The sequence below is a fragment of the Alligator sinensis genome, unplaced genomic scaffold (assembly GCF_000455745.1).
Source record: "Alligator sinensis unplaced genomic scaffold, ASM45574v1 scaffold351_1, whole genome shotgun sequence".
NCBI lineage: Eukaryota > Metazoa > Chordata > Crocodylia > Alligatoridae > Alligator > Alligator sinensis.
In genome coordinates, this window is record NW_005842790.1 from 516,408 (window position 1) to 535,095 (window position 18,688).

General features: G+C 42.8%; 1 protein-coding gene across 10 annotated transcripts in view; it reads left to right on the top strand.

The window, feature by feature from the left end:
- HIBCH (3-hydroxyisobutyryl-CoA hydrolase) overlaps nucleotides 1–18,688 on the top strand; it is a 118,229-nt gene that overhangs the window by 8,632 nt on the left and 90,909 nt on the right. For all 10 annotated transcript variants that reach the window (XR_003091679.1, XR_325097.2, XR_325096.2 and 7 more), the window contains 3 exons: nucleotides 74–158; nucleotides 1,619–1,699; nucleotides 4,408–4,460. Coding sequence is in view for 4 of the 10 variants with exons in the window: in XM_006034995.3 (XP_006035057.1) it covers nucleotides 74–158; nucleotides 1,619–1,699; nucleotides 4,408–4,460 (219 nt within the window). In the remaining 6 variants the exon portion in view is untranslated. The remainder of the gene's footprint in view (nucleotides 1–73; nucleotides 159–1,618; nucleotides 1,700–4,407; nucleotides 4,461–18,688) is intronic.

The window sequence follows — 18,688 nt, forward strand, 5'->3', positions numbered from 1 at the left end:
GGGGGGGTTATTTTTGTTTTTACATATTAGGAAATATGTAAAACTATATTAGGGAATATGTCTTTTTCCTTAGACATGGGAAGCAGACCCTGAAACCTTTCTAATCCTTATTAAGGGAACTGGAGGAAAGGCTTTTTGTGCTGGTGGCGATATCAGAGGTAAGAATGTTGGCCACTTTAAAATCTGTTTGCGTGTTTTTCCCTACTGGTAGATAATTACTTCGTTATTTGTATTTTCTCTTCTAAATATGTGCTTCCATTAATTAAACTTGGTTAAATAATTACTGTTGGATAATAATGATTCCAATTCATGAATATTTGACATGAACTGTTTTACAGGTTTTTTAAAAATGATTTAATGTAATTTGATGTCTTTATTTAGCAGTTTGCTATATTATCTTGAAAGTTTGGTGTGTATGCAGAAATGAAAGCTAACTCGCATATAAGTAGCTGACTAAAGATTGAAAACAGGCCTGACTGAAGAAGGGAAAATGTTTGTGGCTTTTTACAGATGTGGAAGAAAAACCCAAGAACACAGCGCTTTACTTTTAGCTTGGTGTGCCCCCATGCTGAGTGCAGAATATGCCCAGAGAGGCCTTGCATTAGTTTGACCTGGCTTGCCCAACATCTGTATAGATCAGGCAGTTCAGTGGTGGTTTTTTTGGTGATTTTATCCAATAGCTGATTGAATCAGCTTTAGATAAAAGCACCAAAAAGCCCTGCTGAAGCACCCGATCTATACAGGCTCTGGGGAGTCAGGTCAAACTAATGTGCTCCCTCTTCTGGGAAAGCACTCGTTTTTGGTTTTTTGTGTTAGTTGTTTTTCACGTTTGTCAGTGCCCTGTAAGAGCTCATTGCCTCTGTTCTCTCATTTATTGCGTCTAACTTTGTGGACTCCTCCAGTACCATTTGAGTACTGTAATAGTGAGGGCAATGAGAGGGAAAAATTGACTTGCTTATGGATATGACTTATCATAAGGCGTGTAATCTTTTTATTTATTTATTTTTTTCATGGACATGACCACAGATATCCACATTTTTTGTGATCTCTGATCTGTTTCTAAACATAATAGCAAAGTCATGTAGCCTGTGAAGGAGCTAGATGATGTTAAAGGCAGCAACTTGTCTGCTTGGCCACACAGCATACCTCTAACACGTGCCCTGTGTTCTGCTCTCTCACTGGCTCCCCACTTACCATAATGAAAATCTTTAGCAGAAATGGTTTTAACTACTTAAGTTGTTCAATGACAGTTAGATTTCACTGTGTTGCTGGTACTGTCAGCCAGTAGGGGGAGACTTTTGAACACAGGAAACTTTTCCCCTGAGCTGGACAAAGACAAGGGAACTCACACAAGAAATACATGGAGATGGAGAGAGGGAGAATCTGTAGCATAATGATATTGTTCTTTTTCATATTTAAGTCAGTAAAATCAGTTTTTAAGTTTTACCAGTAATTGCCATGAGACTCGATTTCCTCTACTAGAGTGCAGCAGAAACTAGGCCACTTTCCTGTAGCATCAAAATCCATCTTGTAGAGTATATGCTGGCTTACTTACTATGAGTGTGTAGTATTGGAGGGCTGTTCTGCTAGACATTTGAATGCTTTTTTATCTTATTAGCTATCACAGATGCTGGAAAAGCTGGGGGTAGGCTGGCACAAGATTTCTTCAGAGAGGAATACATCCTGAACAATGCCATCGGTATGTGTGCTAGTAGATCATAAAGTATGAATCTGGCATATTTGTGGGTTATGATTTTTCACAATGGTTTCTTAAATATCTGGCTCTTAGCTCTTACTGCAGAGAACTTAAAAAAAAAAAAAAAAAAAAAAAAAAAAGGGGAGGGGAGGCAGAAAATAAAGAAGGAATCTAAACGTAATTCTTCTGGCCACATTCCAATTTTGGTAATTTTTGTAGTTTATCTTCCTGTTTTAAACTATTAACCAACTGCCTCATTTCATTCTGGGGTTATCTTTGACGTTTCAGTAGTACGTGAATTGAATCCTTAGTCTGCAGGTGACTTGTGCTAGATAAATGAGATTATGCAAATACTTCATTAAATATAACGAATGAAAGGAGAGCAAGAAAAGGTATAGCAGATAATGGTTACTGCTATACTTACCTTGTCCAACAGAAGAATGAGGGGGCTCCATTGAAATTAAAAAGCATATTTAAAATTATTTAAAGAAAATACCACTCAGTTGTTGTATAATCAGTCTGTGGACCCTGCTGCCCCAAATTGCTGTGGAAAATGCTGAGAAAACTAACAAAGTATTGGACCTGGCTATCAATAATAAACTAAATCATAGTAAACCTCACTCTTCAGAATGTCAGTAATAATTAACTGCTTGGGGTCCAGAATAAATTTCTCCCTGTGATGCCATATTGCGTGATAAAACATTAATTAGGTTTTATGTGTGCTTCTGAAGTATGTGAAAGCAACTGCTATTGGAACAATGATGAATATGCTAGATATTTTAGCTCTACAGCACAACAGGATTTTCCTTCTGTCTATCTGTAGTGTTCAGTGAAAATGCTTCTATTATCTTAAAAGAAGGATGATCTGGATATTGATCTGCTTCAGCAGAGGTTATAAATAAACCATTGCCAAAAGGGTGGTTGTTATTAAAATATGTATTTCTAAAAGTTTCTTTAAAAAAAAAAATCTATATTCAGTATCTTTAACATCTGCCTTGCCCCTTTATCACCCTGGGCTTTGAGAACAGATTAGCTTTAGTTCACACAAAATTGTTGAATGTTGTAATATTTATTACAGTGTTTATAAGGGTTTACAAAACTCCAACCCTTCCTTTTGCCTTTAAAGCGCATACACATGTTTCTATTGACTGTGACTCTTAAAGCATGTGGTTGTAGAATCTACAATTTTTTTTTTTTGGCTAAATCTAATCTGGTAGCATTCCTTTAAAACAAATCTTCAGTGAGTTGGTTTGTGTGTGTTTATATTTTCAAATTATTGGGTAGTGAAAACACTTCTTGTTACATGTATGTAACATTGTCAATGAGTGATACAGATTTACCAGTGATAGGAGAGATCACAAAAATCAGTTTTAAGGGCATGTGTCCTAATGTTTGAGTTTATTTAGCACAATGAGATTAAAAGTACAATTCCATTTCTTTTGTTATCTAAATGCTATTTCATATTAGTTGATGTGGAAGAGCATATTTTAACCACAGGGGTGCTTATGCATATGACACCATTAATGTACACATGACGAAAATGTCACTTTGTGTGGTGCCACACTGTACATGTTCAAGAGTTTGGGTGGGGGGGGTTAAATGACTTTGCATCATTGCAAATTACACTACATCTGGATGTAGTTTAGTTTGCAATGATGCGTTGCAGCTATCAGCTCTGCCCCTAGCTGTGGGAGAGGCAGGCAGACTGCAGAAAAAAAGGATAAGGCACCTGCTGAAGGCAGAAGTGGAGAGGGGGCTGATTCTTTTTTTTTTTTTCCCCTCCCTCCAGTGGAGCCTACCCATCTCTCCCACAGATGTGGGGGGGGGTGGAGGGTGAGCTGCTGTTGGGCTGAGCAGGCCCTTGGCTGTGGGGGGGCTCCAGTCCTTCCCTCTGTGGCGATGACACCCCCTTGGAACACCTGAGTGGGCTGCTTGCGGGCTGGCTGCTGTCCTAGCTCGTAGGCAGCACCTGGCCCATACTGACTCTTCCCCAACCTCAAGCTGGCTGTGGCAGCGCCTGGCCCACTGGCCGCCCATTTAGGCAGTCTTTGCGGGGTTGGTGGGTGTGCCACCTTGGAAGGAAGGGCTGAGGCCCCCTGCAGCTCAAGGGCTGCTCAGGCGGGCTCTAACCAACCTTGCTGTAATGTGACAGAAAAATTGAAACAGTGGGTTTGAATTAAAAACCCATTGTTTCCATTTAGGAGGCATACAGTACAACCTTGGGAATTAAGCCCCTGTCACGTGTACAAGTGCCTAGGGAGACCATTATAGTTCTTGTAACTTAAGTAAGACTTTAGAGTTTTAAACTGTAAACAAAAACATTAACTTCTTTAATGAAGGGTTGTTGTTTTTTTTTTCTTTGACACACCCTTAATGCTAGGAGTGCCTCTAGAAATTACTAGGGATTTACTGCTGCAAATCGGTACTGAACATTCTTCCTATGTTTAAAAAATAATGAAATAATTACTTAAAGTACCTGTATTTGTGGGTGGTAAGAACTAAATATTGATTTACAGAATGAAATAATTATATCACATTGTGTTCTAAATAACTAAGCTGTTGAAATTATAGCCAGGGAAGGAAAATATTTGTGATATTCTTATTTCATAAGTTTCTGGAATTTTCCTGCTTTTCCTACAAAATGTAGTAGTGCTTTTTCTACAAAAATGTAGTAGTATATTATATATATGTAACTATTACATTTTTAATAGGTACTTGTCAGAAACCATACGTGGCCCTTATTGATGGTATTACAATGGGAGGGGTAAGTAACATACCTTAGTTAACCTTGTTTTTCTTTAGTATAACGTAACAAAATTGTGAGTGAAGCAGAAGTGACAGCTTCATGGAGTTGGTCTTTAATGCAAGGCGGGCAAAATATGGCCCATGGGCTGGATCTGGTCTGCCAGACATTTTAATCCAGCCTGTGGTACTTACCTACTAATTGTACCCCACCCAGCCCTTTCGCCCATAGGGGTGGGAGAAAGGCGCTCACTATACATAGTCCCTGCCAACATACCCTATTGCACCTTGCTCCCATACTCGTGGGCGGAAGGCCCTGGCTCAGCCAGCATGCAGCTTCTGGGCGGGACTGCAGCTGCTGCAGCCGCTGATAGACCTGCTTGGCCTCCCCAGCATCCCGCTTGCTCTGGGCAGCAGATGGGGAAGGGGCGGAGGCAGTTGGGGAGCTGCAGCTGGGCAGGAGCGTGTGCCTGGGACTGGTGGTAGCGTGGAGCCTGTGCCTAGTGGTGGTGGCGGCACCATGGAGCTCAGGTGGGCAGGGCAGGGCAGGGTGTGAGGGTGGGTGGGGGGAGTGCATGGGGAACCCCCCCACTCCTCCATTATGTGCATCTCCCGTAGAAGGTGGCAGCAGCAGCAGCAGGCCGGGGCACTCATGCCTGGCACAGCTGCTGGTCTTGGTGGGGTGTGGTTACAGCCACCGCTGCACATGGAGGTAAGGAGTGCAGCCTGGCCGGGCCACCTCCATTGCAGGGGCTCCCCACCACACCCGTGCAACTCCCACACTTGTGCACCACTGAAGGGAAGCTCCACATGCTGAAGCTGGTTTCCTTTGCTGTTCCCTCCCACACAGGTCCTGGGATTCCACCAGAAGTGGAAGGGAGCCTCAGTCCCTGCTTCCCCATGGAGTCCTAGGATCTGCTTGGCAAGGAATGGTGAAGGCAGCCGGGTCTAGCAGGTGGAGCTTCACTCCGGTGGCCTGCAAGTGCAGGAGTTGCATATGTGCAGCAGGGAGCACTCGCAATAGAGGCAGCCCAGCCAGGCTGTACTCCTTGCCCCCATGTGCAGCAGTGGCCGGAGCCGTGCCACACCGGGCGCCAGTGCCTGTGCTGGGCATGACCTCCCCAAGCACCCCTGCTGCCTGCAAAAGATGCATGTCATGGGGAGGAGCATGGGGAGGTCCCCACATCCCTCCACTTTCTTTCATACCCCAAACGCCACACACTCGCACCCTGTCCCCACAGTCTCCCCATATACACCCACACACCCCTATTGGCCCCCCCCACACAGCCCCTCACAAACCCCATCATACACCCCCACACCCCACCACACACACACACACACACACACCATATATGTCCCACCAATATACAAGACTAAGGCTTTATTTTTGAGTTGTTATGCAGTCACATCTATATACAATATGCAAACAAATCATGACAAAATATTTTTTGTAATAAAATTAAAATGTGTTATAGCAGGTGTTTGACTTTTAGTGTATGATTTGTTTTTTTTTTCTGGTTCTAACATGGCAACCCCCCTCTCCCAAAGGAGTATTTCTGGGTTTGCGGGTGCGAGGGGAGAGACTTATGGTTGCAAAGGTCAGGGGTTAGGGCAGGATTTCCAGTCCCAAGATGGCAACAAGGGGATGGGGCTACCAATGCGGCCCTTCAAAGCTCACCACACCTTAAGTGGCCCTCTAGCTGAAATAATTGCCCACCCCTGCTTTAATGCATAACGCTACTTGCCATACATAACTTAAGTTTTTGGGACTTGGTCCATATTTAGACCTTGGTTGTGGTTTACTTGTTTTTTAAATGCCATTTGTTTCTTCAGTGTACCCCATTTATATACTAGAGAGGTGACACTTCTTGGACTATGTTACTTTGTTCATTTGAATTAAGAGAGAGAATTGCTTATGCATGCTGTGTAGGGTAAATAATTTGAAATGTATGCATGTGTTGTAGGAATTCAGTTCTTGATCTACTACATCTTGAACTTTTCTTTTTGAGATGCTGTTGATGATCTGCCAAATGAAATGCAATTATGCGCTGGAAGTTAATATGGTTAGGATTGGATCATGCATTTTCTGAGAATTAGATGTACATACTGCTAGTAAACTACCTGTTTGCATGGATTTGGCAAGGAATATACCCCAAACTCAGTAAACTGAACAGGCTATCGGTAAATATTTCATTATAAGCAATGAATGTTAAAAGAGGCTCTTTGAGGATGTATTTACTGTCATGTCTTAAAATATTCACCTTTGGTATGCCTAATGAGTGGTAGTCTGCCATGCGGAGCAAACTGCTGCTGCTAAAAATAACCTTGCTCTTTTCTCTGAGGACTGGGCACTAGCTTTCGGCAGACAGTGGAGCGTCACTTCCTTAATAAAGTGTTACCAGATTTGCCTATCACTTTGGGGTGTGCTCATTTATTAGGGACACGTTTCTAGGGTCTTTGTAATTTTATCAATGTGCTGCATGTGTACTTGTGTTTCTATACGGAGCTGTATATCTCCCTTCAGCAAGTCCTCACCCTCAATGGAGCTGCTTTGCAGGACTCGATTTCAATGGGGATGGGTTTCTCCAATCACCAAATCAGTGATACACACACAGATTAATGTGACACGCCTGACCTGACCGGGTTGATCAGCATGGACAGGCTGACACTCATATGCCAAGAATCAGTTCATCAGAGCAACAATAAACTGCAGTTAGACACAAGCACACAGGTAAACAGAATACTTCTGAATCCGGCTGGGTGTCCAGCTGACACCCTCATGGACTAGCATTCAGTTCCTTAGGGCATGTCTGAGCCAAACTAGGTCAATCAGCCTGTACAAGCTGATCTCCTTATGTGTTTCAAACTCAGCACGTCTCAATCTTTAGCCTCTTGATGAGCAGACACCACAGTATTTTTGGGCTTCACAGGGATCTTTAGCTTAGGTAAAAGAAGCGTTGCTGCAGAGCAAGTGGGGAAGGAGAAGCAGAGAAGGAAAAATATACCCAGTTGCTACCAGTTTGACTATAAAAGTTATTTATTGCTAAGTATATGAAATATATAATGGTACTAGTAGTAATAGACATGCAAAGGAAAAACAATCACAATTACAATACTACCTTGGTTTCACTAAGTATTTGGGGAAACAGCTCAAGCTTAACTAATACAGTTCAGAGTTCAGAAATCTATGCCTAGAGAGAGGAGAGAGAGAGAGTGAGATCTGGGATCTCACCAGTTGAAGGCACTCGGGTGCCAGTGCTGACAGGTAAAGTTCTTAGCACAATCCTTGAAGGGAAACTATCTGTTTCTTCCAACTTCTTGAGAACAACAGTGGATGGTGTCAGAGAGATTTCTCCTCTTGAAGCACACACTTTGCTGCCTTTTTTTTTTTTTTTTTTTTTTTTTTTTTTACAGATTTTTATACCCTCAGTTCAGCTTCTTCAAAGCATTCTTAATAGTGTAAATAATTGTCTTTTCTATTGACAAGGGGTTATCTGGTTTGGAATATCTCAAGAAACTGATTAATAACCAGGAAAAACATAAGGCTGAGGAGTAACCAGACACTTAGGAGCCAGCTTGAAATTCTTATGGATAGCAGATATACTGGATGGGATACCTCATTGTTTCTTCAGAAACAATAGATAGCTTGCAGTGCCAGGGTTTTGGATTTTTACCTGTTGTGAACAAGCCTCAGTTTAGCATGACTTTTCATAAACTTACTATAGTCTTTTAACAGACTTAATGGGATTGATTACTTGAAGTGTTCATACACTTTTGTGGGGAGGACTTCCACCAGTCATCCCGGGAAAAGTATGACAGCTTTTGTGGTCAGAGCTCCTACAGGCTGGACTCTGTGATGAACCCTTAACCACTGTTCAAATGTTGCCCATTGCCCATACCCCCTCTGACTCGGTCTCTTGCCTCAGCATTGCCTAGCCCGGTGACCGAGTTTTAGTCAATCAAGTTTAAATAGGCCTCTCATAGTGGGACCAGGGAATGTATGGCTCGAGATGCCTATTAAACTTCTGCTTAGTTCTGGTTAGATGAGGGGTGTGTGTGTGTGGGTGGCGGGGGGAAAGTCCTTTGTAAATCCAGATTAGAATTGGTCTGATAAATGCTGAGCTGGGTGTGTAAATGTGGGTTGATTAGCATTTGGAGCACAGATTCCCCATCATGCAGTGCTCCCCTGCTTCTCTGATCCCAGAATTCACTGCGGTCTTTGCTTCGGGCATTCTATTCTCCATCTTCCATGTAAATGAATTGTCATCTGGTTCCATCTTGCATGCAAATGAGACCTAGGGCAGTTGTTTCACTCTTGTCGCCCTTAATCTGGAGGGCTTTAGGTCTCCCACTGCATCTTCATTGTCTTTCGTAATCAGTTCTTGTTCAGGTTGGTGGGGGGAATCTTGGTGAGTCAGAAAGGCTGCGTCCTGTGCCAGGGTTCCCCAAGATCATGGAGCTGAGAGGTAACAAAAGCCTTAGAATTTTGGCACCAGGACCTATGAAGCAGTTAAGTATGTTTAATCTAAATTTATACATAATCTGCACAAAACTGTCATAGCTTTGGTCAGTTTTGGACTTCATTGGCTGGTTTTACGAGAGAGGAAAATTAGTATTTTCCTTAGTTGCAGAAGAAACAGTGATTGGGAAATCATTGAGACCAATTTGCTGAAACTAAAAAGAGCTATGACTAAGTCTTATTTGCATTTGTGGAAAATTTGAAGTTGTTCAGAACAGTCTGATTATTTTGATTCCTTTAATCACAAAATCTTGTCTGACACTGAGCATTTAATTTAGAAAATTAAAATACTAGAACATTTTTTAAGTAGTTCTGAAGTGGTAGATAGTATAGGAAAGTAGCAAGGTTTCCTAGGCTGCAGTTCATTTCCAAATGCTCACGACGGGGGAAAAAAACATAGTTGGTTTGGGTTGGCAGCTAGTTTCAGCTTCATCTTGTTTCTTAATCATATTGTATTTATATAAATAACAGGAACATTTTTAAATAAAAGTACTCTTATTTAACTGATATTGGTGCTGTTCTTTGATTAGGCATATATCATTTAGCATTAATAGATTTAAGTCAGTGCAGGGAACCTCACATGGGATCATCATGGAGCTCATGGTAGCTTTGGTCCTGGGCACTGCCATTGCTGTTACATGAGTGGGCTGGGGCTGGAGCAACCATGTGCCCTGGGCCAGAATGGGGCCAGAGCTGTGCCTGATGGTAAGCAGTTGGAGGTGGCAGGGGCAGAGGTGGTGGGGAGAAGGCACAGGGGTGGGGAGGGAGCAGGCAGGGTGGGGCAGACATGGAGGTGGGCAGAAGTGGCTGCTGTGACTCCAACTCTAACCTTGAGCCCAGGTTGAGGCCAGAGTTGGAGCCACAGCAGCTGTTGCCTCCTCCCTACCTTGTACTCAGATCCAAGATGAATGGCTTTTTCCCCATGTTAAATAGAGGAAACAATTTAGTCTTGGATTTGGGTAAATACAGTACGTACTTGATTTTGACCAAAATGCATTTGTCATATTTGTTTCCAATTATGAGAAGTTAGCATTTCAATGTTTCAAGTCTCTAAAGTTCATGGAACATCAGATTACTGAATCATTTTTTCCTGATTATCAAATCAATCCTGCAGATGTGTGCTGAGGTTTTTTAAAACTGTTTGGTTGTAGATCTGCCATTGACAAGATTTTGACATTGACAGATCAGAAAAGATAAAGACGTCTGTCAAGATAAAATATAGTTAGGTAGAAAAGAGAATGAGACCAGACCACGTAAATAATATTTCTTCTTAAGTAAAGCAGAATGAGACCAGAGTTTAAATGATCAGTAGTGTGGTTAATAAACTCTAATTTTGTGTGTTACATGATGTGGTAGACAGAACATTATGCACAGTGTTTCATGAAAAGTTTTTGATGTTAGCATAATGTGTCCTTTTGAAAAGATACTGAGCAAACATTTGCGCTTAAAATAGTCTTAGAATTTTTTTAAATAGTTGGAATATCTAAGAAATAAAGTACAGCGTGATTTTTACATAGTGTCTTTGGCAGCAATATATCATTTTAAATTTCAAACTTGGAAATGGTGCGAGTCAGACTTGGATAGGTAGGATTCCTCCTTTGACTTTGTTGGTGCTGTTTTTTGTTTAAAATGAGAAACAACTAAACTTTGAGCAAAAATCCACCCTGGGTCTGACCAATGGTCCATGTAGCCCAGTATCCTATCTCAACAGCACCAGGAATGGATGCTTTAGAGCATAATTTTTTCAACTGGAGTTGAAAAACACCTTGGCACTCTAGAGCAGGGGTCAGGAATGTTTTTGGGTAGAGTGCCAAAAACACCTGCAACTTTTGACTTGTAAGATGTTAGCGGGCCAGGGGCAGATGGTGGGGGGAGCCGCAAGGGGCGCGATCCTTGTTGTGGCAGCACAGCCCCAGCCCCTTCCCCATCATCTGAACCAAGGTGCATGCGCATTTGCTGCCAGCAATGAGCCTGGCCAGGGCTCTGCAGATCTTAGTGCAGGTGCTTGCAGCCTCTTGGCTGCCTGCCACAGTCAGTCCGGGCTAGCCTGGTCTCTGGTCAGGCCCCTGCTATCTACCATGGAGCTGAGGCTGTTCACAGCAGCCAGCAAGGAGGCTGCAAGCAGCTGAACCAGGATCCATGAAGCCCTGGCCTGGCTTGTTGCTGGCAGCAGGTGCACGCGCACCTCCAGGTGGGGAAGGTGCCAGAGCTCCACTGCCACAGCAAGGATCGGGCCCCTCACAGCTCCCTTGCCACTACCCCGAGGAGCACACGCCAAGCAAAATGCCTTCACAGGTCATGCTCTGGTGCACATGCTGGGGGTTGCCTACTCCTGCCCTAGAATGCCATAAAGTCCTTTTAAGGGTGTTGTGGCACCTGGCCTCTGTATAAGGAGGCAAGTACTCTCTCCTACCCATGTGCATCTTGGTGATATTAGACATTTTAGCAAGATAACGTACCTTTTCCAATGGTAAGTGCATATGACAGTGAATCTCTTGGGGAAAGGTTAATATTAATGCATACATATCTTTTCACAGTGATTGAGCTCAGAACTGTATGCTAATGAATGGCTGTCTGTAAATCTTGATTTTTCTGCCTAGATTTTTAATAGCTGATGATTATGAATGGCATTCTGTTTAAGGACTTCAAATGTCAACAGGTGGGGCTGCAGAGCTTATTTTCCAAAGCTCACTCTGTGTATACTGACAGAATTACAATTCTGTTGAGGTGCTATATAAAGCTGTTTATATGCATTATGGATTCAGAGTAACTGAAGTGCATTTTCATCTCTTCAGTGGAAGCCATGCTTCTGGTGACTAAATCTGGATAAGTGTCACAAGAAGCTTCTGACTGACTTTGTGTGCCAAGTTATGGGTACATAATTCAGTGTTACAATGCATGCACGGGTCATGTTGACAATTGCTAAATTGCTTTAGTTTTTGGTAATATGAAAGATAGTCAAATCTTTTCATTTGAGTTCTGCCCAGCCAATGTTCACCTGTGATTAAGGCATTTTTTGACCTGATGAACAAGCTAGCATTCTGTGTGCAGTGTACCTGATTTGAGATACCATGTGTATAATGCTGACAAGGACTTCTTTAGTAAAGTCAAGTGGTTTAAACTAGAAATTTTCTAGAACATAAAGTGCTGTCTTCTAAAGGATATTACTGTCACTCTAGTCTCTCTCTTTTCTCCTGCTTTTTTTTTCTCCTGCTTTCTTCCCTCTCCCTTCCCCGCTTTACCTTTTGTCTTTCTGATTTCTCCCTATTTACATTCTCACTGACATCCTGCCACACTTTTAGCTTCTCTCATTCCTTTGAGTCTCAGAACAATAGGGACTCCCTGTGCCTGAAGAAGAAGGGCAATTACACCGAAAAGTTTGCTAAGAACTTTTTTCCATCTACTCAGTTGCTCTAATAAGAGATGTCACATCTACCCAACCTTGCCTGCCTGCGTTTTCTAAAGGTGCAGGCACACAAACATTGCTGCAAGGTAAACAGTGGCAGGGATCTGTAGATGCATTGGCTGCTCTATAGTAGCTTTCTGTAAGCATGTTCTCTTGGCCTACTGTGAATCACAATAACCCGTGGTAAGTTAGTTGTTCATTGAGAGGCTACCTTTTAATATGTGCCACTTTCATTTAGGGAGACGCTACTCCACTGGCTGAGATTTACTTAGGTGTTGTAGGGTAAACTATTTCAATGCTTAATAGCCCTCATCGTTAGTTTTGTCCTATTATTGAAGTTATATTTCCTTTGTTGCAGTTCAAGACTGTTACTTCTTGTCCAGTCTGTGGACTCGGAGAACAATTGATTGTCATCCTCTTTATAAAATATTCTTTGTACTTGAGGCTGTTATCAAATCCCCCTGCCCCCAGTTTTCTATTCGCCTGATTTTTCTTCCCATGTTTCTTCATATGTTAGGTTTCCAAGACCCTCTAATTTTGTTGCTGTCCAGCTTGTTCAGATCTCTCTTGAAGTATGGTACAAAAAACTGGATATGCTACTCCAGATGAAGTCTTGCCACTGCTGAAAGAACTGCATATCTTGCATCCTCTTAATAAATTCCATTGTTCTCTTAGATTTTTGCAACAATATTACACTGACAGATGCTCTGAATTCTTGAAGTCCTTTTCTGCAGTATTGCTATTTGCACTTGTGAATTTGATTGTCCTTTTTCAGTAAAGGGCAAATACAGAATCCTACACTTAATTTTATTACATCTTAATCCTGTCCTTTTAAAGCAGAGGTTGGCAACCTGTGCCCTGTGGGCTGAATCTGGCCCACAGAGCCATTTGATTTAACCTACAGATGTGGGCCTTCAGAAGCCAGACTGACCCAGTTCTGATCAGAGGAGAGCTGGTGAGCAGTTGGTGGGTGCTAGGATTCAGGCACTGCTTTCCCCGGTATCTGCACTGGGAAAGCGCCTGCTGCTGCAGCAATATGGGCAGAGCGTCTGCAGCTGTTGTTTTCTTAACCTGCAGTGGCAGGGGGCTTCAGCAGCGGTCGTTTTCCCCAGCTACTGTGGGGACAAGTGAACATCTGCAGCAGACACACTCCCTGGCCTGCTGTGGGGGAAAAGCAGCAGCAGTGGGCACTTCCCCTGTGCAGCCACCGAGAAGAGTAGTGGCTGGGTCCCTGTACCTGTCAGCTACTCACCAGCCCTCCTCTGACCTGAACTGGGTCAATCCAAGCTGAAGCCTAAAAAGGTTGGCTGACCCCTGTTTTAAAGTTATCTGCTACTCCACCCAACTTGGTGTCATGTACACACGTTCCGTTATCCAAGTTACAAGGATAACACAATACTAGACGTTTCACAAGGTTTATCTAGCTGGTAACGTGAAGTAGCTGAAAGTAGCATAGTTTTAGAAAGAAAAAGCAATAGGTGTCTAGTCCCTGGCAAATTTGGGTAGATGCCCCTGATTGGGGCATTTTTGGTAATGGAGAAGGTCAGTAGAATAAGGAATATGCCACAGCTCGATTTGGGACCAACTCTGGATTGGAGGGAAGGGGAGCACTGAGGGAATGGAGGCATGTGGGATTGGAACAGTAGGGAAGTGGGCTTCCTTTGTTAACAGAGCATCTGTTCTGAGATGTATCTTTAATAGTTAATTTACTAGTCCAGGAACAAACCCATTTAACTGATGTGTATGTTCAGAAAAGACATTGTGACTTCAGTGCTGTTTGTACCTGTCTGTTCTATTGGGACCATTCCCTACGTTCCTACAGAGCACTCAAGATGTAGATAGACAAGCAGTTCCAATGTACTTCCTTAAGAGGTTGTTAACTTACATGAGGTTTTAAGGTTAATCATGCTATGGATGTGTGTATTTGTTTGCCCTAAAAGAGAAATATAAATTGAATATGATTGTATACAAAATGCTGTGTAGAACTAGTGTGTGGGTAGGTTAAAATTTCATTTGGCTAAATCAAACTGTCACTAACTTCCATAATATTTTGTTGTTGTTGTTTTTTTTCCTTCTAAAAATAGAGTGGGTTATTTTATGAGAGCCCTTAGGTTTTTATTTCAGGAAACAAATAATCCTCATGGTTGCAGAGGTGTAGCCTGAGAGTATTATCAATATTCAAAATATAAATAGTGTTTTTAATTAGTTACCAAGTTCTCTTTTTCCTTTCTGATGGTTGGTCTAACAAAGATGTTTTGAATGATTTTGGTTAGTAGTGAGATACGGTCATTCAACTGACATGACTTCTTGTGATTATGACATTTGTTTGTCAGTGTCTCTGCTAGATCAGTGGTTCTCAGCCTTGATAGTCTCAACCTTCATAGCCCTTTGGAAGATGCCAGCTCTTAGCTTTCACTCATTTTTTACTACAAAAATATACTAGAGCCAAGTCAGTTGCAAAGAACTCGGAAAGGTCACAATAGGTCAAGGTTTGTAACACTATGGATTCCTTTTTGCAATCTCTGGGCTTATATTGACTCATGTTTTCACATCTAACAGTGTTAGCATAGCATGGCACCTTTGAAAGGATCTCGAGGCACCCAAGGGTGTCACGGTACCCTGGTTAAGAATTGCTCGTCTAGGTAAACAAAGACTGAGAGATACCATTGAAACACTTCCCATTTGAATATGTCCCCATATAATTGGGGGAAGCTCAGTTGACTCCTTGGGTTAATGTCACAGAGTCTACAACACACCTGACAGTACCCATGTCTGAATATTTAAGTGGAAGCATTGTTTAAAGTGAAGGTCCATGTGTATGCTAATCTTGTGTACAGAATGGAGTGTAGAATATACTTCTAAATGGAAATATCATTGAATTTGAGCACTTTACAGTCTGAGTCATTCAACAGTAAATGTTTAATTTTTGTCCTCTTGAGTGTCAGCTTGACAGTACTGCAAAATATTTTTTAGAAGCCTCAGGCTATTTAGATTGTGTGTGTGTGTGAAGAAGAACGTTTCTAGCTTTTTCCAAAGCAAGTGTCAGTGTTTGGCATTGTCTGGAGGACAACATCTGCCCATCACCATAATATTTTATGGCCAGATTCAAGATTCCCTTGCTTTCTGCTCTCAGAAAATGCTATACAGACCCAGATTATTCCCCCCACCCCGGGTATAGAAAGTGAGAGTTCTGTATGTGCTCTTACGACGAAGCTTTTGAGTTTCTGCCTGTTTGGTTTTTTTTTTGTCTTTTCTCTTTTTCTCTTCTAAAGAAGTCATTAGTTTAGTCGGCCATCCTGTATGGTATTCGGGTAACTATGCAACCATCGCCATGCTACTTGTGTTTTATTTTGAGTATTTTCAGTCTATACTTTGGTATTGAAATAAACAATGCAAAATATATAGCTGTGCCTATTTTTAGTGTAGAACAGGGCTGTCCAGCTCCTTAGTGGCTGGGGGCTGCATGCCTTGGGCTGTATCAGTTAGGGCTACCTGCTGTGGGGACTGCACTAGTTTGGGCCATGGGGCCTTTGGGTGCTCCCCATTACACCGAGCACACGGGCACTTCCTACTTGCCCAATGCACTGGGCACATGGGTGCTTCCTCTCTGCTGCACCACTCTTGTGGACACATGGGCACACATGTCTCAGCGCCATCTAGAGTTCCCTGGGCCGAGGCTCCTCTACAGCACTGCACTGTGCTGGTACCCCGTGCCATGGGCTTTCCAAGCACCATAGGCTGTGCCATACTGCTCTGCTTCCTCCCTCGGGTAGGGGGGAATCCAGAGTTTCTGGTTATTGCTGCTGAAGCTGGAGAAATGGGGTAGTGGTGGCCAGGCGGAAGCCCAGGTGTTACTGTGGCGGGCCAGTAGGGGGCACTTCTGCATTGAGCAACCCACCTCACTGCATCTGACCATCTTCCAGGCTCTGAGTGCCTCCCTGGGGACGCCTCACGTTTGACCGACCCCCTTCCTGGAGCACACACGCTAGCCTGGGGTATCGCTGCCAGCACCCAGGGATGGGCTTGATTCTGGCTCTGTGCACCCTAGTAAACACAGGCCTAGTAGCCCTTGAGAGTACTTGATTCACTTCAAGAACTTGGGGTGCTTCCCTCAGTCAGAAGCACAAGTAGTGGCCTCCCTTAGTCAGCTGAACCAAGGGGACCCCAAGGCATAATCTAGATCCACTCCCAATAAGTCTCCCACACTAGGTACAAAGGAGGACTTTATTGGTTACAAGGGGTAGGGTTGGAATAGGGTACAGGGTAGAGCAATATCAGAGAAATCCCATAGAGCAAACTCCCATGGCTGGGTAGCCCTTGATCATGCATCTGAGTTACTGCAAGCTATATATCTAGTTAGATCTCAGGTAGCTTACTCACAAGTATCATCCAGAGGCAGGTGGAGATTCCCTCTGGAGGCAGGCAGTTCCTTGATCATGAGTTTTGAGAGAGAGAGCAAGTTTCAGGTGGTCCAGCTCTTCTCTCTCTGAGTCTTCCTCATGGCTGTTGCCCCTCCTTCTGGGCAGTCCTTAACTTATATAGCCTTTGTGACCTCATGTACCTGGTTCAATGGAGGCCAGCACCTGTTGGCTGTCAGCCAGCCAATTTGAGATGCATCACTAGTTGCAGGGCTGACTGGCAGTTCCTAGCTCCCCAGGGAGCAAGTCCCTCACCCAGGTATGTGATGCCAGTCACGTAGGCAGAGGGAGCAGGTTTCCCCCCTCCCTCAGGAATGTATCCAGCTCAGGTTACCTAAAGAGAGAGGGAAAGGTGTATTTCCTCTGCTGGGCCCATCCTAACCAAATTGTCATAGAGCAGAGTTTCTGGGGAGAAACAGAGGTGGCCTTCTGCCACAGTTACAACTAGTCCTTTGTGGAATGTATGCTTGGGTAACCCTGGTGCAGAATAATCTCTTTTGTATTCAAAGAAATAGGAATATAGGGCTATAGAGGACCTCAAGGGGTTTTTGTCTTACCATTCAGTGAATTGGATTCTGTATCCTCCCTAGGCCAGCTTGTTCCAGTAGTTAAACTTCCTTATTAGTTGAAAGTTTTTTCCCCTAATATCTAGCTTCAGTCTTTTTGGCTGCTAATTAAGCCAATTTTTTTGTTCTCAGGGCATGAAGAACATTTGATCATCATCCTTTTTAATAACTTTTACCTATCAGTACATTTTTAATTTAAGTGGCTGAATACTTTTGCATACCACAGAACAGAACAAGAATATGCAGAAGAAAACCTGAAAATGAAAACAATGTTACTGTGTTTATGCAGATGGTTGGACACTTAACGGGACCTCTTTTGCCAATAAAGTGTATATTGATGTGACAATGAACAAAAGTTACCAATGGCTGGGAGACAGCCCAGAATGAAAGAGAAAGATAATACACTTGTTAGGTAATCATGGCTCAAATATGGGTCAAACATCCTTAAATAAGGTATGCAATTGATACAAGAAACTTACAGTGAAATTAAATGAGATTAAAGCCCATTTTGTAAATTGCTTGCATTTAATTTCATTTTCTTGATTTGTTTTTTCTAATAGAAATGACAGTCAAAATGAAGGGAAATGGGTAGAATGAGAGTCAGTTTCCTTCCTAAAATGAAGGAAATTGCTAGAAGTGAGAGATGAGTTCAAATTTCAAGGAAGAGTACTTGAACTTTGATCTGTTTGGAGCAAAGCTGGGGTATAACTTTAGAGCATTTTTGTCTGAGGAAGAGTTACTGATACTGAACTGAAAATAATAATCCCTCTTTGCTCTTTCTTAATATATTTAAACTGATAATACCAGGGAGAGGATAATAGGTTAGCATTTTGTGAACTACAGAATGGGACAACATGCTATTGGGTTTTACCAAAGAATCTTCCTCATGACAAATGTAGTATCAGCGTATCTAATAAGGGGTGTGTGAAGTGGGCCCTATTCCGTTAGGATTTGGATTTGGCCTGAATTGGGGACAGTGATTCGATTCGTTGATTTGGATTGCTGTCACCAATTCGATCTGGCCAAATCCGAAGATTCAATGCTGATTCAGAGAATCAGCAATACAGACACATGTATTAAATGCATTTTCTACATACCTCGAGGTACCAGCATGGCTTGTGAATACTGTGATGCTGGGGTGCATGGAGTATCCCACAGGAGTGTGGGGTTTGCTGCATGTTCTTGGCGGCAAACCTAGAAGTGGACTGGAAGCAGTTTTATAGTTTCATAGTTGGTAGGGTCGGAAGGGACCTGAGGAGGTCATCTAGTCCGACCCCCTGCCGTGGCAGGAAAGAGTACTGGGGTCAAATGACCCCGGCCAGATGTTCATCCAGCCTTTTT